Source organism: Nothobranchius furzeri, chromosome 6, assembly GCF_043380555.1.
Source record: "Nothobranchius furzeri strain GRZ-AD chromosome 6, NfurGRZ-RIMD1, whole genome shotgun sequence".
Classification (NCBI taxonomy): Eukaryota; Metazoa; Chordata; class Actinopteri; order Cyprinodontiformes; family Nothobranchiidae; genus Nothobranchius; species Nothobranchius furzeri.
The window spans coordinates 36,956,307-36,974,932 of NC_091746.1; the positions used below are offsets into that span (position 1 = coordinate 36,956,307).

At 42.4% G+C, this 18,626-nt stretch overlaps 1 protein-coding gene across 2 annotated transcripts; it reads right to left on the reverse strand.

Moving 5' to 3' along the window:
- Positions 1-5,861: 5,861 nt before the first annotated feature.
- Positions 5,862-17,898, reverse strand: mvb12ba (multivesicular body subunit 12Ba). 2 transcript variants are annotated; one of them, XM_015973993.3, is made up of 10 exons: positions 17,697-17,898; positions 16,600-16,722; positions 14,464-14,571; positions 14,247-14,343; positions 13,972-14,101; positions 12,912-13,058; positions 8,624-8,718; positions 7,217-7,272; positions 6,827-6,886; positions 5,862-6,090 (listed from the first exon to the last, which is right to left on the reverse strand). In XM_015973993.3, the coding sequence occupies exons 2-10, from the start codon at positions 16,708-16,710 to the stop codon at positions 6,004-6,006; spliced, it is 891 nt and encodes a 296-aa protein (XP_015829479.1). In that variant the 5' UTR covers positions 16,711-16,722; positions 17,697-17,898; the 3' UTR covers positions 5,862-6,003. The 2 variants fall into 2 exon arrangements, with proteins under 2 accessions (XP_015829479.1, XP_070408291.1); XM_070552190.1 differs by lacking the exon at positions 5,862-6,090 and adding an exon at positions 6,474-6,677.
- Between the last annotated feature and the right edge of the window lie 728 nt (positions 17,899-18,626).

An 18,626-nucleotide genomic window follows, 5' to 3' on the forward strand; every position in this document is an offset into this window, starting at 1 on the left:
GCTCTGAAACTAATATCTGAACACCTGCTGAGAATCTCAGCTGGCACGTGCCATGATTCATCACACGTGTCTAGATGATTAAATAGGTGAATACAGGAACACACACATGGTCATTGTTTATAATAATACAGCTTGATCCATCGGGTCACGTGTTGCTTGTTATAATGCAACACATGACGTAAAAGTACATACAGGACGTGGTACGGGTGGGGTGGGGATGTGTGCACATAAGTGTGAGTTGAGCCCAGCTGGTAGAGTGAGTGTGTGTGTGTGTGTGTGTGTGTGTGTGTGTGTGTGTGTGTGTGTGTGTGTGTGTGTGTTTGTGTGTGAGATAGAAAAGGGGGTGATGAAAAACAAGAATAGCACCATAAAGTAGGGCCGATTCCACATGGAGGTCAGGGTCCAGATAAAGATATAATACATCAAATTTACTTTTATGGATATTTGACTGTTTGATGACTGAGATGCTGATGATGCAGCAGCCTCGGGTTTATTTGATGGAACAGGAGAGGCCTAGTCTTCACTGACTGGCTCATTCTGTTAATCTGGTTTTCCAGTTCGGCTCTGATCTCTTTGGTCATCGGGTGTCAGCATTCTGCTTCTCATCATGCTGTGATTTCTTCTTCATACATAAACAAAACACACGAGAGCTGACATGTGGCAGTTACATAGAGATTCTCATGGATCCAGTGCGTTCAGATGAAACTGTGACCACGCCGTGACATCAGCTGATCCTGATAGAACTCTGACACCAGCAGACATAACCAACATCTGCTGAGTCAACACAAGATTTTTAGTTTGACCTTCATTCTGTTCAGTGTATGCGGAACAAGATTCTCCAATTTTGGATAGCAAGAGGAGACAAACGCTGTGCTTTCATCAGCTGTTCCATACAGGTTCTAGTGAACATGTTGGCCCTTTGCTTTATGGGAATATGGAACAGAAACATGTACAATTATTTTTTGAATTAAAATCAGAAATGAGTGTTTGACAGGACACAGAACAGTCAGAGAATTTGAAATGGGTTATTCTACATAGTTTTTATTTATTCAGACATTCTCATGCAGCGATGTTTGAAATCAGCATCTGAAATCCATGCAATCTGCATAAATGGCATAATAAACTGAACTCAATTGCATGTTTACTTTGTGAAGTGCCTTGAGACGACACTTGTCATGATTTGGAGCTATAAAAATTAACATCTCTAGTTTAGATCTATTTGTTTATTCTGTTAGGATGAGTAATGCAGTTCTTCTATCACATTGATGTTTTGCTCTTCTCTTTCTCTTTGTGACCTGCTGAGTTTTTTTAATGGCGTTCAGTAGATAAAAGGTGAGATCTGCAGCAAGCAGAGGGGAGAGGTGAAGGTCTGGTTGGCCGTAGACAACACAAAGATGTCTTATAGATGCTCATCACGTGGTCGCTGACTGGAGGACTGTCGGTGTCATGCCTCATGATTGAACCTTTTGTAGAAACCTCACATATGATTAAATAAAAACAAAGATTGATTCAGAAGCATTATCTTTCACCTTCAACAGCAGGTCCCCAAGCAAACAGGTGTAAAGCCTCCAGCAAGGGCGGAAATCCCATTTCAATTTTGGAGGGGACAATAAACTGTAAAACTTCAGAAAGTAATTTTTGGGGGGGACATGAAAAAAAAATGCTCTCTACATACAACACTGTATGTCCTTATTAGAGACTGACCTGTGACTCTGTGCCTGTGTCTGACAGGCTCTGGCTGCCTGTGCTCAAGTGACTGGACTTTGCCAAATGAAACCATTTAGAAACAATTTCATAGGCATTTCATTTCCTTCTTATAGATGTCTTTATCAAAATGCAAGTTTCTACTTGACGTTCTGGAGCATTAAAAAACGACCTGATGTCTGCCGTTTTTCATTTCTCTGCCATTTCAACTGACCTGGTCTGCTGACAGTTGGACAGCAACACACACACAGATGGGATATTGTCATTAGAACGGAGCTGGAGGATATTGATCAACAATAATATCTTGCCTATTTTGTACATCTCCATAAGCATCCTTTCTTTTTGTTTTCATTTCAATAACAAGACTGTGGCCTAAAACGGAATTCAGAATAAAGATTTAAAAGTAGATCGTTAATAGTTGAAGCAACATGTCCTGAAATGACATGGCTACTGCTGGAAACCGCTGGCTTTTTGATTCCTGCTTCCTGTGAGCCTGCGGGCTGCTGTGAAGCTGGGAGCGGGGCAAAGCCAGCAGCCCCGCCCGTTGGAAACAGCGCGTGTGGACCGACCGTACCAACTTGAAGAATTGGGGGGGGGGGCTATAATTTCTCAACAATTAAAAACACATTGTTTTGTATTTGCAGACTAACTTTTACGTTGTGGTTTTAGAAGACAATACAGGTTTACTGATAGCATTTATGTGTTTACAATAACTTTTGTGGGGGGGGGGGGGGGGGGGGGGCACTTTGTGTGAGGGGGGGACGTGTCCCCCCCGTCCCCTCGGGATCTCCGCCTATGGCCTCCAGTGTTTTCTCTCTGGGGACAAACAACCAAAGCTTGAAGAGGATTTCTAATTTAAATTCAAACAAGAGGTTGTTTCTTGGACTGGAGCTCCTTAAGGACAAACTGTGGTTATTCACTTTCTCTGGATGTCATTAAGTTGACCTCCAGTACTAATGTGAAGAATTCTAGACCAGGATCTGTCCTTTTAACTTAGGACAGCCTTCTCCCATCTGGGTAATAGTACTAATTAAAACTAGGAACATTTAAATGAAGGCGAAGTTCAGAGCTTTGTAAAGTGAAAAGATGCCGTTTTCATTCACCACCAAAGGAGAACAAAGCACAAGGAAACACTTGTTTCAGTCTCTGATGATTCCCTGGTTCTGGTGCCAGTCGGTTCAGAACCAGTCTAGCTGTGATGGTTTGATCTTTGTAATCAGGTCCTGTTCACCCAGTATATGTGATGAAACACGGGTTTACAGACAGATAAAACAAATTCAAAGCTGTGTGTAAAGTTTTTATCAAACGTGACCCACACACCGACCGTCGCCGTTTGTGTTAACTAAACAAGCTGCTTTAATGAAGGAAAGCTGTAAAGAGGGTTTTCTGAGGAAAGCAGCAGCAGCTCATGTTTATGATGTTGTCTGTGTGAAGTTTTATGAGCCGAGTTAACCACAGCAGCTCTCTGGGTGGCTGGGTGCAGCACATGGTTCAGCACCAGCCAGGACGCCGGACCGGGACACCTTATCGTCTGACCTGGAGAAAACTCTGTTGAAACCATGGAACTGATCAGGAACGGAGCAGACTTTAGCTCAGGAAGCAGCAAATGTACTAAAGACAAGTCTTAGGTGCCAAACTCAAACCCTCTGGGCTAACAGGCCATTTTAAATCTAGTTCACTTCACTTAGGAAGTACCGTTTCCACCCAAAGCAGACTCAGCCCTTCAGGAGGAAGGTTTAATCTTGCAGAAAAGCATTGATAAGACACAAAGTTCAGAATTTTATCTAACAGCTTAAAGTAGCACGTCATCATCAGACAGGTCCAAAGTGTCCCTCAGATAGACGAGCGTTACAGGACGGTGTCCCTGACCCTGGGAGTTGTTTCTTCCTGCAGCTGATCAAGATTTCTTTTAACGGATGTTTGAAAATTATCATATAACAAATTTAATGTAAATTTTTTGTGTCAAATAATGTTTTTCTTATCATTTATTTTAACTGTTGGGCTGAGTGGCAGAAGCGGAACCCAGGCAGGTTCTGCTGTCCGTTTGTGTTCACAGCTCTGCATCAGTGGAGTCTGGAGAGTTCAGAGGTCAGAACGTTCATGTACAGGTGTTCCAGTAACAAAAGGGGAAGCATGACAGACCTTCAGGACATCTAGAGAAGTGGTGACCTAGAACCAGTGTCACAGAACCATCTGGCTGCTGGAAGGAATGATTCATAAAAAAAAGGTGGATAGTTATCCAGACTCTGGTATTTTAATGACAGAACCACCTTAATACGGTTCAGTTCACCACAGTTTATTAAAACCTAGAATACAAATAACACTAAAGCTGATTTGTTCACACCTGGAGAATAAAATCTGCTTACAAACCAACATCAGACTTTTGTTCTTTTGCCAAGAAAAATAATGTTAAGCTCCGTCACGTTGTGTCACCATGCAAACTACCTTATCAAACACATTAGTCAGTTTTTTGTTAGTCCGTTTCAAATGTTTGACCCAACCAGCTAAGAAATGTTCGACGAACAGTGGATCAGAGTTCACGCCCGTCGGCAGTGCACTGGACGTTTGACATGGTACATGTGAAACAAAAACAGTCACAATACGGAAAATGATTAATAAATTAAGACAAAAACTGCTCATCCAAATGTTACGGACTGGAAAATACTGAACATCATCATTATTTTGATTGTAACAGTCATATGAGACAATGTGGGTGCTGAAAGCAACTGATTTCTATCAATCTATGCTCTAATCAGCAATCTGATCTGAGATCTGCTGTCCAAACAAACTCATGTTGGAACTTTCACTACAACAGTCGTGTCCACATTGTTCAACCCTCTAAAGGTCACCAGGCTCAAGCTGCAGGGCAGGGCTGATGGGTTTAAGTGGAAGAGAGAGATTGTAGCAGGCTGGTCCTTCTGACCCTAACCCAGCCTCCACACCAGCCAACAACCACACAGCTCTCCTCATCACCATCATGGGACACCAGAGAGAATCACTGAGGCTCTGTACTCAACACCTTTCTTGAAAAACATGAACTCAAAATATTCTTTATAAAAACCATCAGAAGACACAGGGCTGAACCACGAAACAGTGAAGCAGTTCCTGTTAAGAGCAGCAGCGATGAGAGTAAATGGACTGGTACAAAAACAAGGCTTTCATGCTGCTTCTGCACACTTCACCATTATTAGAACAACATGAGTGCAATAACACTCTGAACGTGGAAAAACATGAGTACATCTAGGACTTGCATGGTGCCTGTGATGTGGTGCATTAGTGGTTTATTAGAAGGAACTAGCAGCTGGTCACCTGCATCGGACTCTTAAAGAGAACGATAAAGTCCCACATTAGAAGTCAGCTCTGTTTTTTATATGTCACACTAAGTCTGATCAGTGTTTCAGACTGGTAAAACAGACTGATGACAACAAGGAACAGTTCTTATGTGACCCTTCAACTCAAGTTCAGAGGGTCTGAGAGCTATTTCTGAGAAATGTTGCTAATAAATATATTTACTATGAAAACTGGCTTTTAAAAAGTTCTAAAGTCAAATGTGGTTCCATCCCTAGAAGCTCGGACACCGTAGCTCTTAATGTGCCAGATGAGGGCTAAAGCTAAACCTCGAGCTCAGTATTTCTACCATCTGAGGTTTTCTAAACGTAACGCAGTGACCAACCTTTTGATGCTAATGCCTGGCCCTGTGGGTAAATGCTACCAAAGCAGTAAACATCCATGTTTGGGTTCAGCATCTGTAGCAGTGGCTCATTTACGAAACACAGGAAGTATATCTGAGACAAACAGAACACACACTTAGTCCAGAATAACACAGTAACATGAAGAGAACAGATCCAACTCCATCAGGAACACCTAAACAGCTGACCCCTGACCTCCTGGAGCCAGATCCTGGCAGCAGAAAGGCCAGACAGATGTTCTTCACTACAGGAACTCTTGTATCCTTTATCTTGTTTGTAAGACGTTCCTCTTGATGAGAAGTTAATTGTATCACAAAGAACCCTCTGAGGCTCTGAAAAGAAAAACAAGAATTTCCACACAAAAAGCAGGTCCTCTTTTCTACATCAGATCCAGCTCCTTTAGAAGACAATGTGTGTATGTGTGTGTGTACAGTGAGGTTTTTATGTTTTAACAGAGACCAGATGATCTCCAGGAGACCTACAGAAGCTCCACTTTAATCAGGCTCTTTATTCCTCTTCAGGGCAGCTGACTAGAGAAGTTCAGGACAGGTTCTCAGTCGTGGTGTCCAAGTGTCTCTTGCTGGTGTCCAATCCTTTAAGGAGAAGCAGATCAGGCCTCGGAGCTCAGGGAGGTCCGTGTTGGACTAGGAGGGAGGCGAGCTGCTGCACTGTGCTCCGTACGGAAACTGTAATCATACTGACAGGGAAAACACCGGTCAGTACAAACCGGCCTGAAGCTCTCAGAAACATTAAAGCAATGCTGCCCTCTGGTGCACTCAATGTGCAACTGCACAAACCCTTTATTTTTAGGAGACCAAAAGAAGATGTGAACTCATAATGAGACCACATTGACCCAAACTACTCCTAAGACCCACAGAATCACTGCTAGTCCTTTAGACTTGTAAACGTTTGGGTTGGTTAAGGTGTGGTCAGAGGTGACATCACTAGTGGTGTTGCAAGGTTGTCATGGGGCCCCAAGCAAAAAGTGTTGTTCTCCGGCGCAGACTAGTAAGTGTGCTGCCGTTTCTCCGTTCGAGTCTTGGTGTTGTCTAGTTCCGAGTGTGGGTTCTTGTTAGCAACCGATTCACTGATGGAGAATCTCTGAGCAGGTTGGGGGTGTAAAGGGGAGGAAATGTGTGGCAGAGCAGTCAGGAAGGAGGAGAGACCCCATCAGGGAGCGCAAGACAGCCAACAGGACTGTCAAATGACAGCTTTTCACTGTCCCACCGCTGTTGTGATTCTGCCTTCAAAGCTGCTCAGCCCTCTGAGACCCCAAGCTGTTGCCTGCCAGAAAGGAGCATCCCTGAATATCACTAAACCCACTCTAACGAGGATATGATTAACACACTGACAAAGCAGACATTTACACCCCCTCACCACCACCATGCAGAGCTGCTGGGCAGGACATTTGTGGAAACCTTCTTCTTTCTCACCTCTTTCTCGATCTCAGCCAGAGACTTGATTGTGATGCCCATCAGGTCCACCTGCTGCAGCTGCAGAAAGCAGACACAGCTGGTTAGTTCACATAATGACAGATAAAACCTTGTTGTCTGTGCCCAAAGATCACGGAAACTTCCCTTTTGACATGGCTCATAAAACAAATTAATACAAACAGACCATAAAAACAATATACAAACCTACTTCACACTGTTCAGAACAGATACGGCTGAGGGCACAGATGTAATCATAAATATTATAGACTAAATTAACTCATGCATCTACAGCCCAACACTCCCATTTAGTTTATGTGTAACTAGATAATCAGGTCACCCACTTCCACCAGGACTAAACTTAACCGGACATCAGGAGGACAAACAACTTACATCAGAAGAGGCACAGGCAAACTTGTCAGAAATCATGAAAGGCACTCCGTCCATAGCTGAAAGAGAGTTCAGAGGTCAGAACCTGAGCCTAAAGCAGCTACCATACATTAGAGAGACAGCTCAGACATTTCTGTGGACAGATTACAACATAAGAGGCAGTAACTCCCTTTTAAAATGAGCTAATCTCCGTTTCTCCGACTTACTCGTTTCACACTGTAAGCATCAAGCGGTGCGGAATGACGGCAGAACATTTTACTCGCAAGCTTCAATGCTGTCCACTCCCCCTGGGAGTCTTGGCCATGGAACGGCTTTGTGCTCCCAGCTTGACTCGCAAGACCACAAGATTCCTCGAGACTTCAAAGGTCATGGTTTGTTTATGCAATCCGCCATTAAACCAAAAAGAAGAAAATCCTGTATGATATCACTGTTTGATGCCATGTAGGATGTTGTTCCTCTCCACTGGCAGGATTAAAGCCATGAAAAACACACCGCTGCACGTCTGGAACGATGCTGGATGTAAATAAACCATTGGGTCTCACGTAAGCTTCATATATGAAATTGCATTGCTGCAGTACTTTTATTTAGAAAATTACTGGGTTGTTACACTGAACCCGTGTGTGATTTCCTGTTTAGCCCACTGCTAACTGTGCACATTGACATGTCCCAGAAGCGGCTCGTGGCAAAAATAGAACATGATGCTATATTTAGTGGTGCGGCGTGCTGCTTCTGGGACGCACCTGAAAACTGACGCGTCGCGGCTGGTTTGAAACACCCCTGTGGACTATAATGGATTCTATTTGAAGCAGAGATGTTCCGCGCCGCTGATGCTTTCAGTGTGAAACTGGGGTTAAGGCTGTTCATAGAGCTATCTATATTGTAGCTCATCACCACTCGTGTGTGCATGGGTGAATGACAGTAGTGCTGTAAAGCGCCTTGGGGGGTTGTATAACACTAGTGGATGCTATATCAAATACAGGCCATTTAAAGGTGCAGTATGTAAGAATATAGTGAAAATTTTACAGTGAGAAAATCCCAAAATAGTCTAATGTTTCATACTGAAACATATCTCATATCCAGCTGGCTGTAGGGATTGTCAGTTTTTCTCCGTTTAAAACAAAAGGAGGAGGAACGTAACTGCTGTTTACCATCAGTGAGTGTGGTGGTGCCGTGTCTCCTGCAAGCTAACACTGCAGCGTCGACAAATGTAATTTGACGGCGGCTGGCAAAAAGCTCCAGAGTTGTTTAAAGTGGTTGCAAGAACCAGATTATACCACAGGATATCATTTTTACTTCATTTCTACATAATGCACATTTAAAAAATGTAGAATGAAGTATAAAAATCTTGACTTCTTTTAACACAGTGAGACATTTGGGGTACAAATATATAAAAATTAAACCATTTCTGACCTGAGATAGCATAAAGGTTAGAGTTCTGGTGCTCATAGTCTGGTCTGGTGGTGTTCTTCCCTCTGAAGCTGGCAGGAAGGGTCATGGAAATGTGTCTTGTAAGAAAAACAAAATGATGCTGCATTTAGACAACAACGACAACAGCAGCAGAGTTCAAGAGACAAGTGTGCAGCCTTCCAGCACACAGCTGAGGTCTGTAATGACACCCGCATTCCAGCGGGGGAACATTTCCTATCCTCCCTCAATAAATTCACACTATATGGATCTCCTTGGAGAAATAATGTCTTTGCATGAGACCCATTCATAAGGAGCTGCTGTTTGTACGGTACCCAATGGTTTTTGAGGTTCCGTATATTTTTGCCTTCCCTGCTGAACTAGAGCCGCCCCAACCAGGTCTAGTGGTTCCTCATCTGCCCTCCCCTTCTGGAGGAAATACGTTTTTCCCCAGAGTTTTATTCATCTCCATCACTACAACTCCCAGAAGTGTTTTAGCTTTTAGCTCTGACAGAACACAGTAACAGAACAGAGCAACATTAAAACACTTGCTGGGAACTATCTTCTCATAATAAAAAACAAAACATGGTGCTCACAATAAAAACATCATAAGGGCATTTCCTCAAATTTCTCAACAATAACATTGATTTTTAAAGGGAATTTGACTCAAAAGTAGGGCTGCAGCAATTGAATATTTCAGTATTTCAATATTCTATTGAATCCTCTGTCGATTAATCGAATATTCTATTTGACAACGTTTCAAGTGAAACGAGACAGAGGTCTGCTGCTAAAAATAGGAAAATAAAACGATAAAAAGCTCAATAACATGTATTAAATTGACGTTGTCTGGTTTCCTCTTTCCCAACTGATATTTTTAGTTAATAAATATTTTACGAAACACAATTAGACTTATATTTCATTAACATTTTTTGTTTTTATACATCAGTCATCCTAGTCAAATATCTAAATATGCCCACAGTAGAATTTACTACATGTTCAGTAATAAGTTACTGGAAATGCTAATAACATGTCATTTCTACTGGTAACAATGTAATGGTGGCATATCTATTGTATTATGTACAGGTTGGCAACATAATCCAGTCTAAATTGTATAAAAATATAGAAGCGTTTGTGAATTACAGTGGGGCAAAAAAGTATTTAGTCAGCCACCGATTGTGCAAATTCTCCCACTTAAAATGATGACAGAGGTCAGTAATTTACATCATAGGTACACTTCAACTGTGAGAGACAGAATGTGAAAGAAAATCCGTGAATTCACATGGCAGGATTTTTAAAGAATTTATTTGTAAATCAGGGTGGAAAATAAGTATTTGGTCACTTCAAACAAGGAAAATCTCTGGCTCTCACAGACCTGTAACGTCTTCTTTGAGAAGCTTTTCTGTCCTCCACTCGTTACTTGTATTAATGGCACCTGTTTGAACTCATTATCTGTATAAAAGACACCTGTCCACAGCCTCAAACAGTCAGACTCCAAACTCCACTATGGCCAAGACCAAAGAGCTTTCGAAGGACACCAGGAAAATAATTGTGGACCTGCACCAGACTGGGAAGAATGAATCTACAATAGGCAAGCAGCTTGGTGTGAAAAAATCAATTGTGGGAGCAATTATCAGAAATGGAAGACATACAAGACCACTGATAATCTCCCTCGATCTGGGGCTCCACGTAAGATCTCATCCCGTGTATTTTGCATTTTCTGGGATGTGTTTATTTCATTAAATGTGAAGTCTTTGGCCAGTGTCTAGTCAACCATTTTTAAGAACATTCCTGCAGAGAAATCATCACCACTGGAGTTTTCCACACTGCCACCACCAAGTGGCAGTTCATTTACTGCTAGGAACTGAACTACTTCTCCTATTGTTTTTACATAGTATCTGTTTTTCTAGATTTGTGTGGGACTTTTTAAATTACCTACTGTTTACCCTGCGGCCACTCTTTGGGACATCTCAGACCAGGCTTTTTCATGTGGCATTGACTTGATGCATGCTTTGTGAATCCCTTATCCTTTTCCAGTGCTGTTTTCCAATTATTAAATCCTTGTTTTGTGAAAGCCAAATCCCTATCATTGTCCCCCCAAATTTGCAACATGGGAAACAAAAGCACGCATCCGGCTTTACTGAATATTCCAACCATCGTCTCCCACGATACTAGGTAGGGCAAAATGAGCGCATGTTCGTCCCAAAATGGCGCTTGGGGAAAACAAGAGTGGTCGGTTGGGACGATGTGCTACTGTTCAGGCCTGTGTCACCCACAGCGACGGCTGGGTTGATAGCGACGGGGACAGCAGGAGGGGCTGCAGTGCTTGTGCAACTGGTTGTGGTGAGTTGAGAAGCAGCAGCCGACGAGCCGGCTTCTGCCGCTAGTGGCTTAGCACTGTTGCTCGGTTTAGAAACCAGAAACCTGCGCATTGTTGACCCGGTTCACTCCAAAAACAATTTAAAGAAGAGAACGAGGCAAACTAAAACCTTGAGAAAGAGTACCAAATAACCCCAGTGACCGACAGAAGAAGAAAACTTCAACCAGTGGCTGAGCTCAGATAACGACGGTTCGTCTCTGTGTTCTGCTGCTGTCTGAGGCATGTGAAGCGAGTGAGACATAGAGAACAAAGTGCAGTGGCTGGCCACACCCTCCCTATGCATCTACCAATCAGCAGCTACTTTGAGTGAGGAGAGAGAGAGAGAGAGAGAGAGAGAGAGAGAGAGAGAGAGAGAGAGAGAGAGAGAGAGAGAGAGAGAGAGAGAGAGGAGAGAGCACTCTGACCCTTGAGTGTGTTCAAATCCACGGGAAGGATGCTTGTAGAGTGCATTTTGAGGTCGATGATGTCACAGCGCAGCGACGAGTACTGTCCGAATTCCAAGAATACTCATTCTCGTGTCCTCAAATGCGTCCTCGCTTTGCCCACCTTTCAAGGACAGGTCTGTTGTATCCTCACAGAACAAGGCTATCCCAGCATGCTTTGCGTGCCGGCTGTGGATTTTCAACAGGAAGAGAAAATGGGGAGAGCTACAAAGTTTTTAACGTAAGTTTGTTAAAAGCTAGCCGTAGAAACCTAAAAAGCTTAGAGCGGTTCAGTTTATAGACATTTTTCGTTTGTATGTTTGTTTTTTAAATTACATTTTAGGCAGAAATCAGCCAGAACATGTTTGTTTCGCGGGTCCCAGTTATTCCCGTGTGTGTGTTTGTGTAGCGAATTAAACTTGTCATTTGTTGTAAGGACAACAGCGCAAAGAAGCGTTTTTATTAAGCTTAGAGGTGAAGAGTGACCACAGAAGTTCTTCTGTGTTCTGTTGTGAAAGGTAGTTTTACATTCAGGGATTTACACAGCTGACATGTTTTAATGAACAAGTACATTTCACCAGTTCATTCAGTAGCTTAAAACATGCATGAAACCATCTCAAGTTAACATGTAAGTCCTGAAAGCTTCTAGAATAAACAAAGTTACTTTACCTGAAAACGGCTGTGAACAAACGCTACTGATGAACATGAAGCTGCTGTGGCTCCTTAATATTCCTGCTCGATTTTCGCTAGCTTTAGCATTTTTCCTTTGCGTGTAGCTGCCGCCACGGCTGTGACGGGACCTACGGACCACCGTAGAGATGAAGGCTAGACTGTCCGAATTCAGAGCCGCTGGGTTCCGGTTTTAGCGGTCTTAAAGGACCCGGCCTTGCTAGACCGGCGAGGACCCGTACTCATAAGCATCCTACCCGTGGATTCGGACACACCCCGTTTTTCATCAGATCTTTTCAAATTTGAGATTTCTACATGTCATCGCGTTTGGGGGGGCAGTCACTATTTTTAGGGGGGCATTGCCCCTCCTTGCCCATGCCTACATCCAGGCCCGTTTGTGTCTTTGCCTGTTTCTCTATTTTCCTCCACAGCACCCAGATCAGCACGTTGTCTCCCAGTAAAATATGTTCAGACAATGAAACAAGCAATTTAATTAATCAAACCATTCGATGATTCGTTTCAGCCCTACTCATAAGTACAATCCCGATAAAATTGTGAAGAATTTTTTGGACTACTCTTCAAACAGACATTTGAATTAATTTGACATTTTTAGGTTTAGGCAGCAAATGAATACTGCTCATCTTTGTTTTCCCCTGTATTGTTGGGATCTAAACCAGCTTCATTTGGATTTCGTACATGTGAGAGAAAACCAGACAATGGGCATCTTTTGATTTAGGACTTTTAGATGTGTGTGTGTGTGTGTGTGTGTGTGTGCGAGCGTGTGTGTGTGTGTGTGCGTGTAAACTCGTTCCCAGAGTGGGCATACTTGGGCATTGGAGCTGCTGGGACTGGGGCTAGGACTGTGGAGGAGTTAATGTTCTGGGTGTTGTTGGCGGTGGTTGGAGTCTGCACCGAGTCCTGAGCACGAAGCACATTCCCCATGCGATACCAGATTCCCATGTTGTTGAGCTCTCTGTAAAACGGTAAAGAGGAAAAAAATTAGGAAAAAGAATGAAAACATTTAAAGCTTAAGGATGCATGTTGTGTTTTATACTCATCAACAATTTATTCTAAATGAATGTGATGAGAAATCATAAATGGTTATGATACTGTTGGGACCACCACCACAAGAAGCTTGTGTTTGTAATTCAACCAGTCTGGAACACCGCCACCCCAGAGCTTCAGCCTACAACCCAAGAGCTGCTGTGGGCCTGCTTGAGCCACGAATATACCTTCAGCTCCACCCAGGGAGAGAATAACATACTTCATCTACTGCTGGTTAAACATCCACAATCCAACATGCAGAACATTGAGCAACAACAGTCAAATATGTCCGCCTGCACCTGTCCTACTCATTTGTACTTTTTAACATGGTTTAAGTATTTTTCTTAACCCTGCTGCTAAACAGGAGCTGCTACACTGTTCCATTGTTCTTGTGATAATGGCAAAGATTTACATCTCTTCCCGTCCCATCCCATTCTTTCTTACTGCCCTTTGCTTTCCACGCACGAGGAACGCCTTTACAGAGGCCAAATGCTTGAGAGGCTCAGAAGAGGCCCACTGATGTCAGATAATTCTGTAACAGTAGACAATGGCTATCACAAGAGTACTGACTGTAATAAGTGGAAGGGTCCAGGTGTGACCTGGTGGTATTTGTCAGGCACAAAGGAACCTAAGGGTAGACCAGTGGAGACTAAGGAAAGTGAATGATCTAGAGAAAACTGGAAAAGCAGCAGGAGTCAATGAGGAGCAATATGATTCTGAAAGTGAGAGATTAAATTAAACCAGGAAAAAATTATTATAATGCTTAGTGCAAATCTATTTTAATCACATGTGAACTGTAGCGCTGAACTTGTTACGCTGCTGTTTGATTTGAGGCTTCTTACCCTATGAAGGTGTACTGAGGAGGTGCCTGCTTGGAGCGACCCAGGATACGAATGTCACAGATGGCGGCTTCTGTCGAGTCCCTCGGAATAAACTTGATGCAGAGCCGCCTCTTCCTGAAGGCCTGCTCTTCTGTAGGAGACAACAAACCAGCTTTCTCCTTAGACAATGATTGGATACAACAAAGTTGCTCTAAATATTAGATGGTTAAATATTAGATGAACATATTTGCCCTCAGAGCAGTGCCTGTAGTGTTTGACGGGAACCAGTCACTTACGAGTGTCAACCGTTTCCTGGATTGGGATGAACCCCACTGGCAAAGTGTCCTTTATATCGATCAGCTTCATGTCCACAAGAACGTTGCCTAAATGGCTCTGGAAAGAACAGGTCAGAGGTGAAAGGAAATTCAGTAATAACCACAGTCAAAGGAAAACAGAGAGTCATTTAAATCTATGGGAACACCAATATTATTGTTGTGTTAGTATGTGACTCACATTTTCTTTGGAGAAAACTCTGGTGAAGCAAAGGTAACGAGTCACTTTGGACTTGAAAAGGCCATCCTTCCACAGGTCAGCATCCAGGCCGTCTGTTGTAGTGGAAATCTACAGAAAGAGGATTCAGGAGTCACTGAGCTGCCTAAACCGAGCACAAGTTGTGTTTTATGTCAGCAAAAAGGGACATTGCTGTAAATTGAAATAAGTAGAAAAGGGAAAACATTAGATCCAAAACTACAAATGGTCCCTTAGTTTCACAAACTCCATCTAGCACAAACATGAGATGTATTACAACTAGACAATGACTGCACAATACAGATACCATAAAAACTTCAAGTCCCAGAATGCACTGGTACAGGAAGTTCAGTCACAAGCCCCTCCCCATGAGTTTTTTCTTCTTTTACCTTAAAAAAGGACAAACTTAGAGCTGAACTTATACCCCAGTCTGACGATGCTGAAGCTACAAAAATAATGTCTGAACATCTGAATAAATGAGCTTGGAACTGATGAGGAAAAAGTAGCAGGAGTTATAAAATCTGACTGAAAGTTGCAGGTTTCCTGAGCTCCTGTTCCTCAGACAAGCAGCTACACTGGTCCCCGAGTTCACTAGCACAGAAACACATCTGCAACCTTTTCTGTGATGAAAATGATAAAAACATCACAAACGAGTCTCACAGATTCTCCTTGATTCAGTCTAGAGAACTTACACAACGTCTCCGATCCAAGATTCAGATGAACCTGAGCTACATCAGGTTTGAGTTTGTTTAAATTTGGGGTTTTTTCCACCAAAGAGGTTAACAATTGTTTTATATAGAATTCAGAAAGTCTGCTTTGATTTGACCACAAAAGAGGTTTAATAAGCCAAAAATGGGTAAAGTATTGCAGATCTAGCATGTGTTGCACATGAGAGCATTACTCCTGAGTATGGTGGGCTCCTGACACTCACTTAAACCCTTTTCAGATTGACATTCTGGAATATGTGTGGACAATTCAGTCCGGTTTTTAACCAGAACTGTGTTTTCAGACACACCACTTTTGTACCGGAACTTGTCCTTTCGGCTGCCTTCACACAGCAGGGAAAAGTTCCAGATCTCGGGGGGGGGGGGGGGGGGGGGGGGGCGCTTATGTTAAGCATAATTCTGCGCACACGAAGACTCATAAGAGACCTGGATGATGAAGCTCAATGGTTAAAGGAATCACGGAAGCGGTGTAAAGCACTCCGTCGCGCGTCTAGACGGTACCGTAGGAGGCGAGCTGCCATGGTTCGCCGCATTCTACAGGAGCGAGCTATCTAGGTGCGCACAGCGTCCCCCGGTCCCCTCCTCCTCCCCCTCCTCCCTGTCCGGAACTCGACCTCACCAGTCTGAAGCAGCCACCTTGACCGTGACAAGTCCGGACCTGTTACTAGGGGCGTTGTCCGGTTTAATGACGGAAAACGTTATCCAGATGTTTGTATTCAGACACAAAGATCTTCCGGACAGAGTCCGGAACATTTCCGTTTTTCATGGCCTGTCTGAAGAGGGCTTTCGAGTGATGTCACTGGAAGGTATGCTGCTACCTCTGGAAAAATAAAAGGACCCAAAGAGGAATATTTAAAGCCATAACTTACATATAGATGTTCCAAGTTTGGTTGATTTATTTTTTTTTAGTAGTTGAAATGACATTTTTTACATTTGATCTTGAAATTTTTTACATTTGATCTCATCTTACCATATCATACCATACAACTTCATTTATAAAGCACATTTAAAAACGGCATGGCAGCCGACCAAAGTGCTGTACAGATTAAAACTAAAACACAATCAATAATAAAATCTTAAAAAGATCATTATAACCAGTAAATTTAGGATGTTCTGACATCCAACACATCATAAGAAAATGTTCAACTTTTTGTCTAAGTTATTTTGTCATAAGATATCTAAAAACACAACTTTTTTTTATATTGACATCACTCTGCCTCCATCTTGGACCAAGATTTCCCTTGTGAGTTTGACACCTCTGATCTAGAGGGTATAAGGTTGTTGGAAACTTGCTTAAAAGATGCAAGAAATACAAAATCATGTAACCCAAATTTAAAGCAATTATTTCAGTTTTCTGAGTTTAGTCAGTCAGATCAATTTATGTGCTAGAGTTTACCACATCATATCCAGTGGGAGCCCTGTTCCTAGAGGCGACAACTCCAACACCAGTGATCGGGTCCATAGACATCTCAGGCAAAGCTTCAGAAAGATCCCGAACCTCAGGCATGTTTGCAGAACTCTGCAACAGAATTCACCACAACATCACTATCAGGAGAAGTGGAATAAAAGGGACACCCAAAATCTGCTGATATTAAAAGTTTGGGAAAGTTTTACATACAACTATTTTATGTTTCAGTATTTTTCTCCAGAGATGAACCATGACTTCCTGATGGTGTCATCTCAATATGTAAATAGGGTGTATTTCAGGATGTTTTCCGTCAAAACTTAATGATTTAACATGATTATCTAAATATCATTGCAAAAGATGCAGTCTGCTTGACCAGCTTGAACAAAGACAAACCAAACACAATCAAATTCTGGGTAAATAACCAACAAAATCTTAATAACTGACAAACAGATTCTACTAAACTACCCACCGAAAGCATATTTTCGCGGAATAACAGTAGATGTTGTAAAGGGTAATTGTACAAGGAGGATGTTTCTGAACCAGTTATTAATCGGTGGGATTAATGTTACCAATTTGCATATTTTCTGCACATCTGTTCTGTCCAGATGTTTAGCAGCGGAACCTTTACAGCTGTTGGACCCAAAGGGAAAACTCTGAATGTGTTCATGAAGGGTTCTCCGTAAATTAAGGACACCTTTTCACTGAGCTCAGGTAAACACGGTACTATTAGGTCAGTTATTTCTTCATTAAAATGCTGTTTATTAAACTCTAACTGCTTTTTAGTCTGATGATGTTTTGCTAACTAGAGCAAGCAGTTGAAATAACAGCAGCGACATCATGGCTAACAAACCGCCAGCTAGCAAGTTGCTAACGGGGAGTGTCCTCACAGCAGCTCCGACCGACGGGCCAGCTGGTGATCGCTTCCACCTGGAGACGTACCTCTGCCTAAAAGACGCTTTAATTTTACCAAATTGGTCCACTTTACTGTATTCCACAGCCTAACATAAAGTAAGTTTACATTAGCTCGGACACGGCGAATCTGCATTCACGGCTAATGTTAGCATTAGCTCTAGAGAGCTGCTCACCAGTGGGAATTGGACCCCGGTGTTGTTTTGGTTCTTGGATTATGAGAGAAGCGCGGCTTTAGGAAATCATCATAATAAGTGAAGCAGTCAGACAAGTTAGCTGTCCTGCAACTGTTTGCATAATGAGGTCCCAGAAGGCTTGGACTGTCGGAGCGGAGGTAACGGAGAAGAACCCTGAAACACCGTTCCCTCGCCCCGCCCCTAAGCGCGTCACCAATGCACACATATTTGGTTAATAGATGGTTAATAGACTATTAATACTAACCAGACCATTCCTGAAAAAATCTAAAAAGAGACCTGCCCGCTGGTACAAGATAGGGGTCATAATTATCTCATCCCCCTGACTTAAAGCAGTCTTTGTCAGTTTGTCAGTCTGTGATGATTTGGTCTTTATATTTCCTTAAAGTTTAGGAAACCGTATTTAAATTATTTCATACTCTCTTCAGCTAAATACTTTATCCAAATATATAAAAATAATGTTGCTGTATCATGCTCTTTATGTGGGAATTATAACGTTGTTGGATTGACCAACAACAACAAGGATGAAAAGAGAAATCTTGCTCAATGAGGACAGCAAACAACCCACCTCAATATGGGGAAGACAAATGAAGACATGGCTCTATTCCATTAGGAGAAATAAAAAGTGTGGGTCTTTGTACAGCTGAGTTCATGTCCTTTTTCTGGTATGTGGTGAAGAGCAGTGTTTCCCTTACATAGTATATTGCCACGGCTAGGAAATCAGTAGAATTGAATGGACCTGGACCATATTAAGCCCACAGTGGGGAAATTATTTAAGGCAGCACATACACTTAGAGAATAGGGGGAAAAATATGCAAAGGTAGTAGGCTATTATTGTAACATTCAGCAATTTGAATAATGAATAAAAATGGAAAATTACGGTATGTTTCCAAAAAGAAACAGATGTAGGAT

Coding starts and splice junctions, on each gene's coding strand:
- mvb12ba (XM_015973993.3), bottom strand. CDS start 16,710: ATGCCTGAGGTTCGGGATCTTTCTGAAGCTTTGCCTGAGATGTCTATG. Junction 14,572..16,599: donor CTCCCACTGGATATGATGTG/GTAAACTCTAGC, acceptor CTCTTTCTGTAG/ATTTCCACTACAACAGACGG. Junction 14,102..14,246: donor CCAGGAAACGGTTGACACTC/GTAAGTGACTGG, acceptor TGTCTCCTACAG/AAGAGCAGGCCTTCAGGAAG.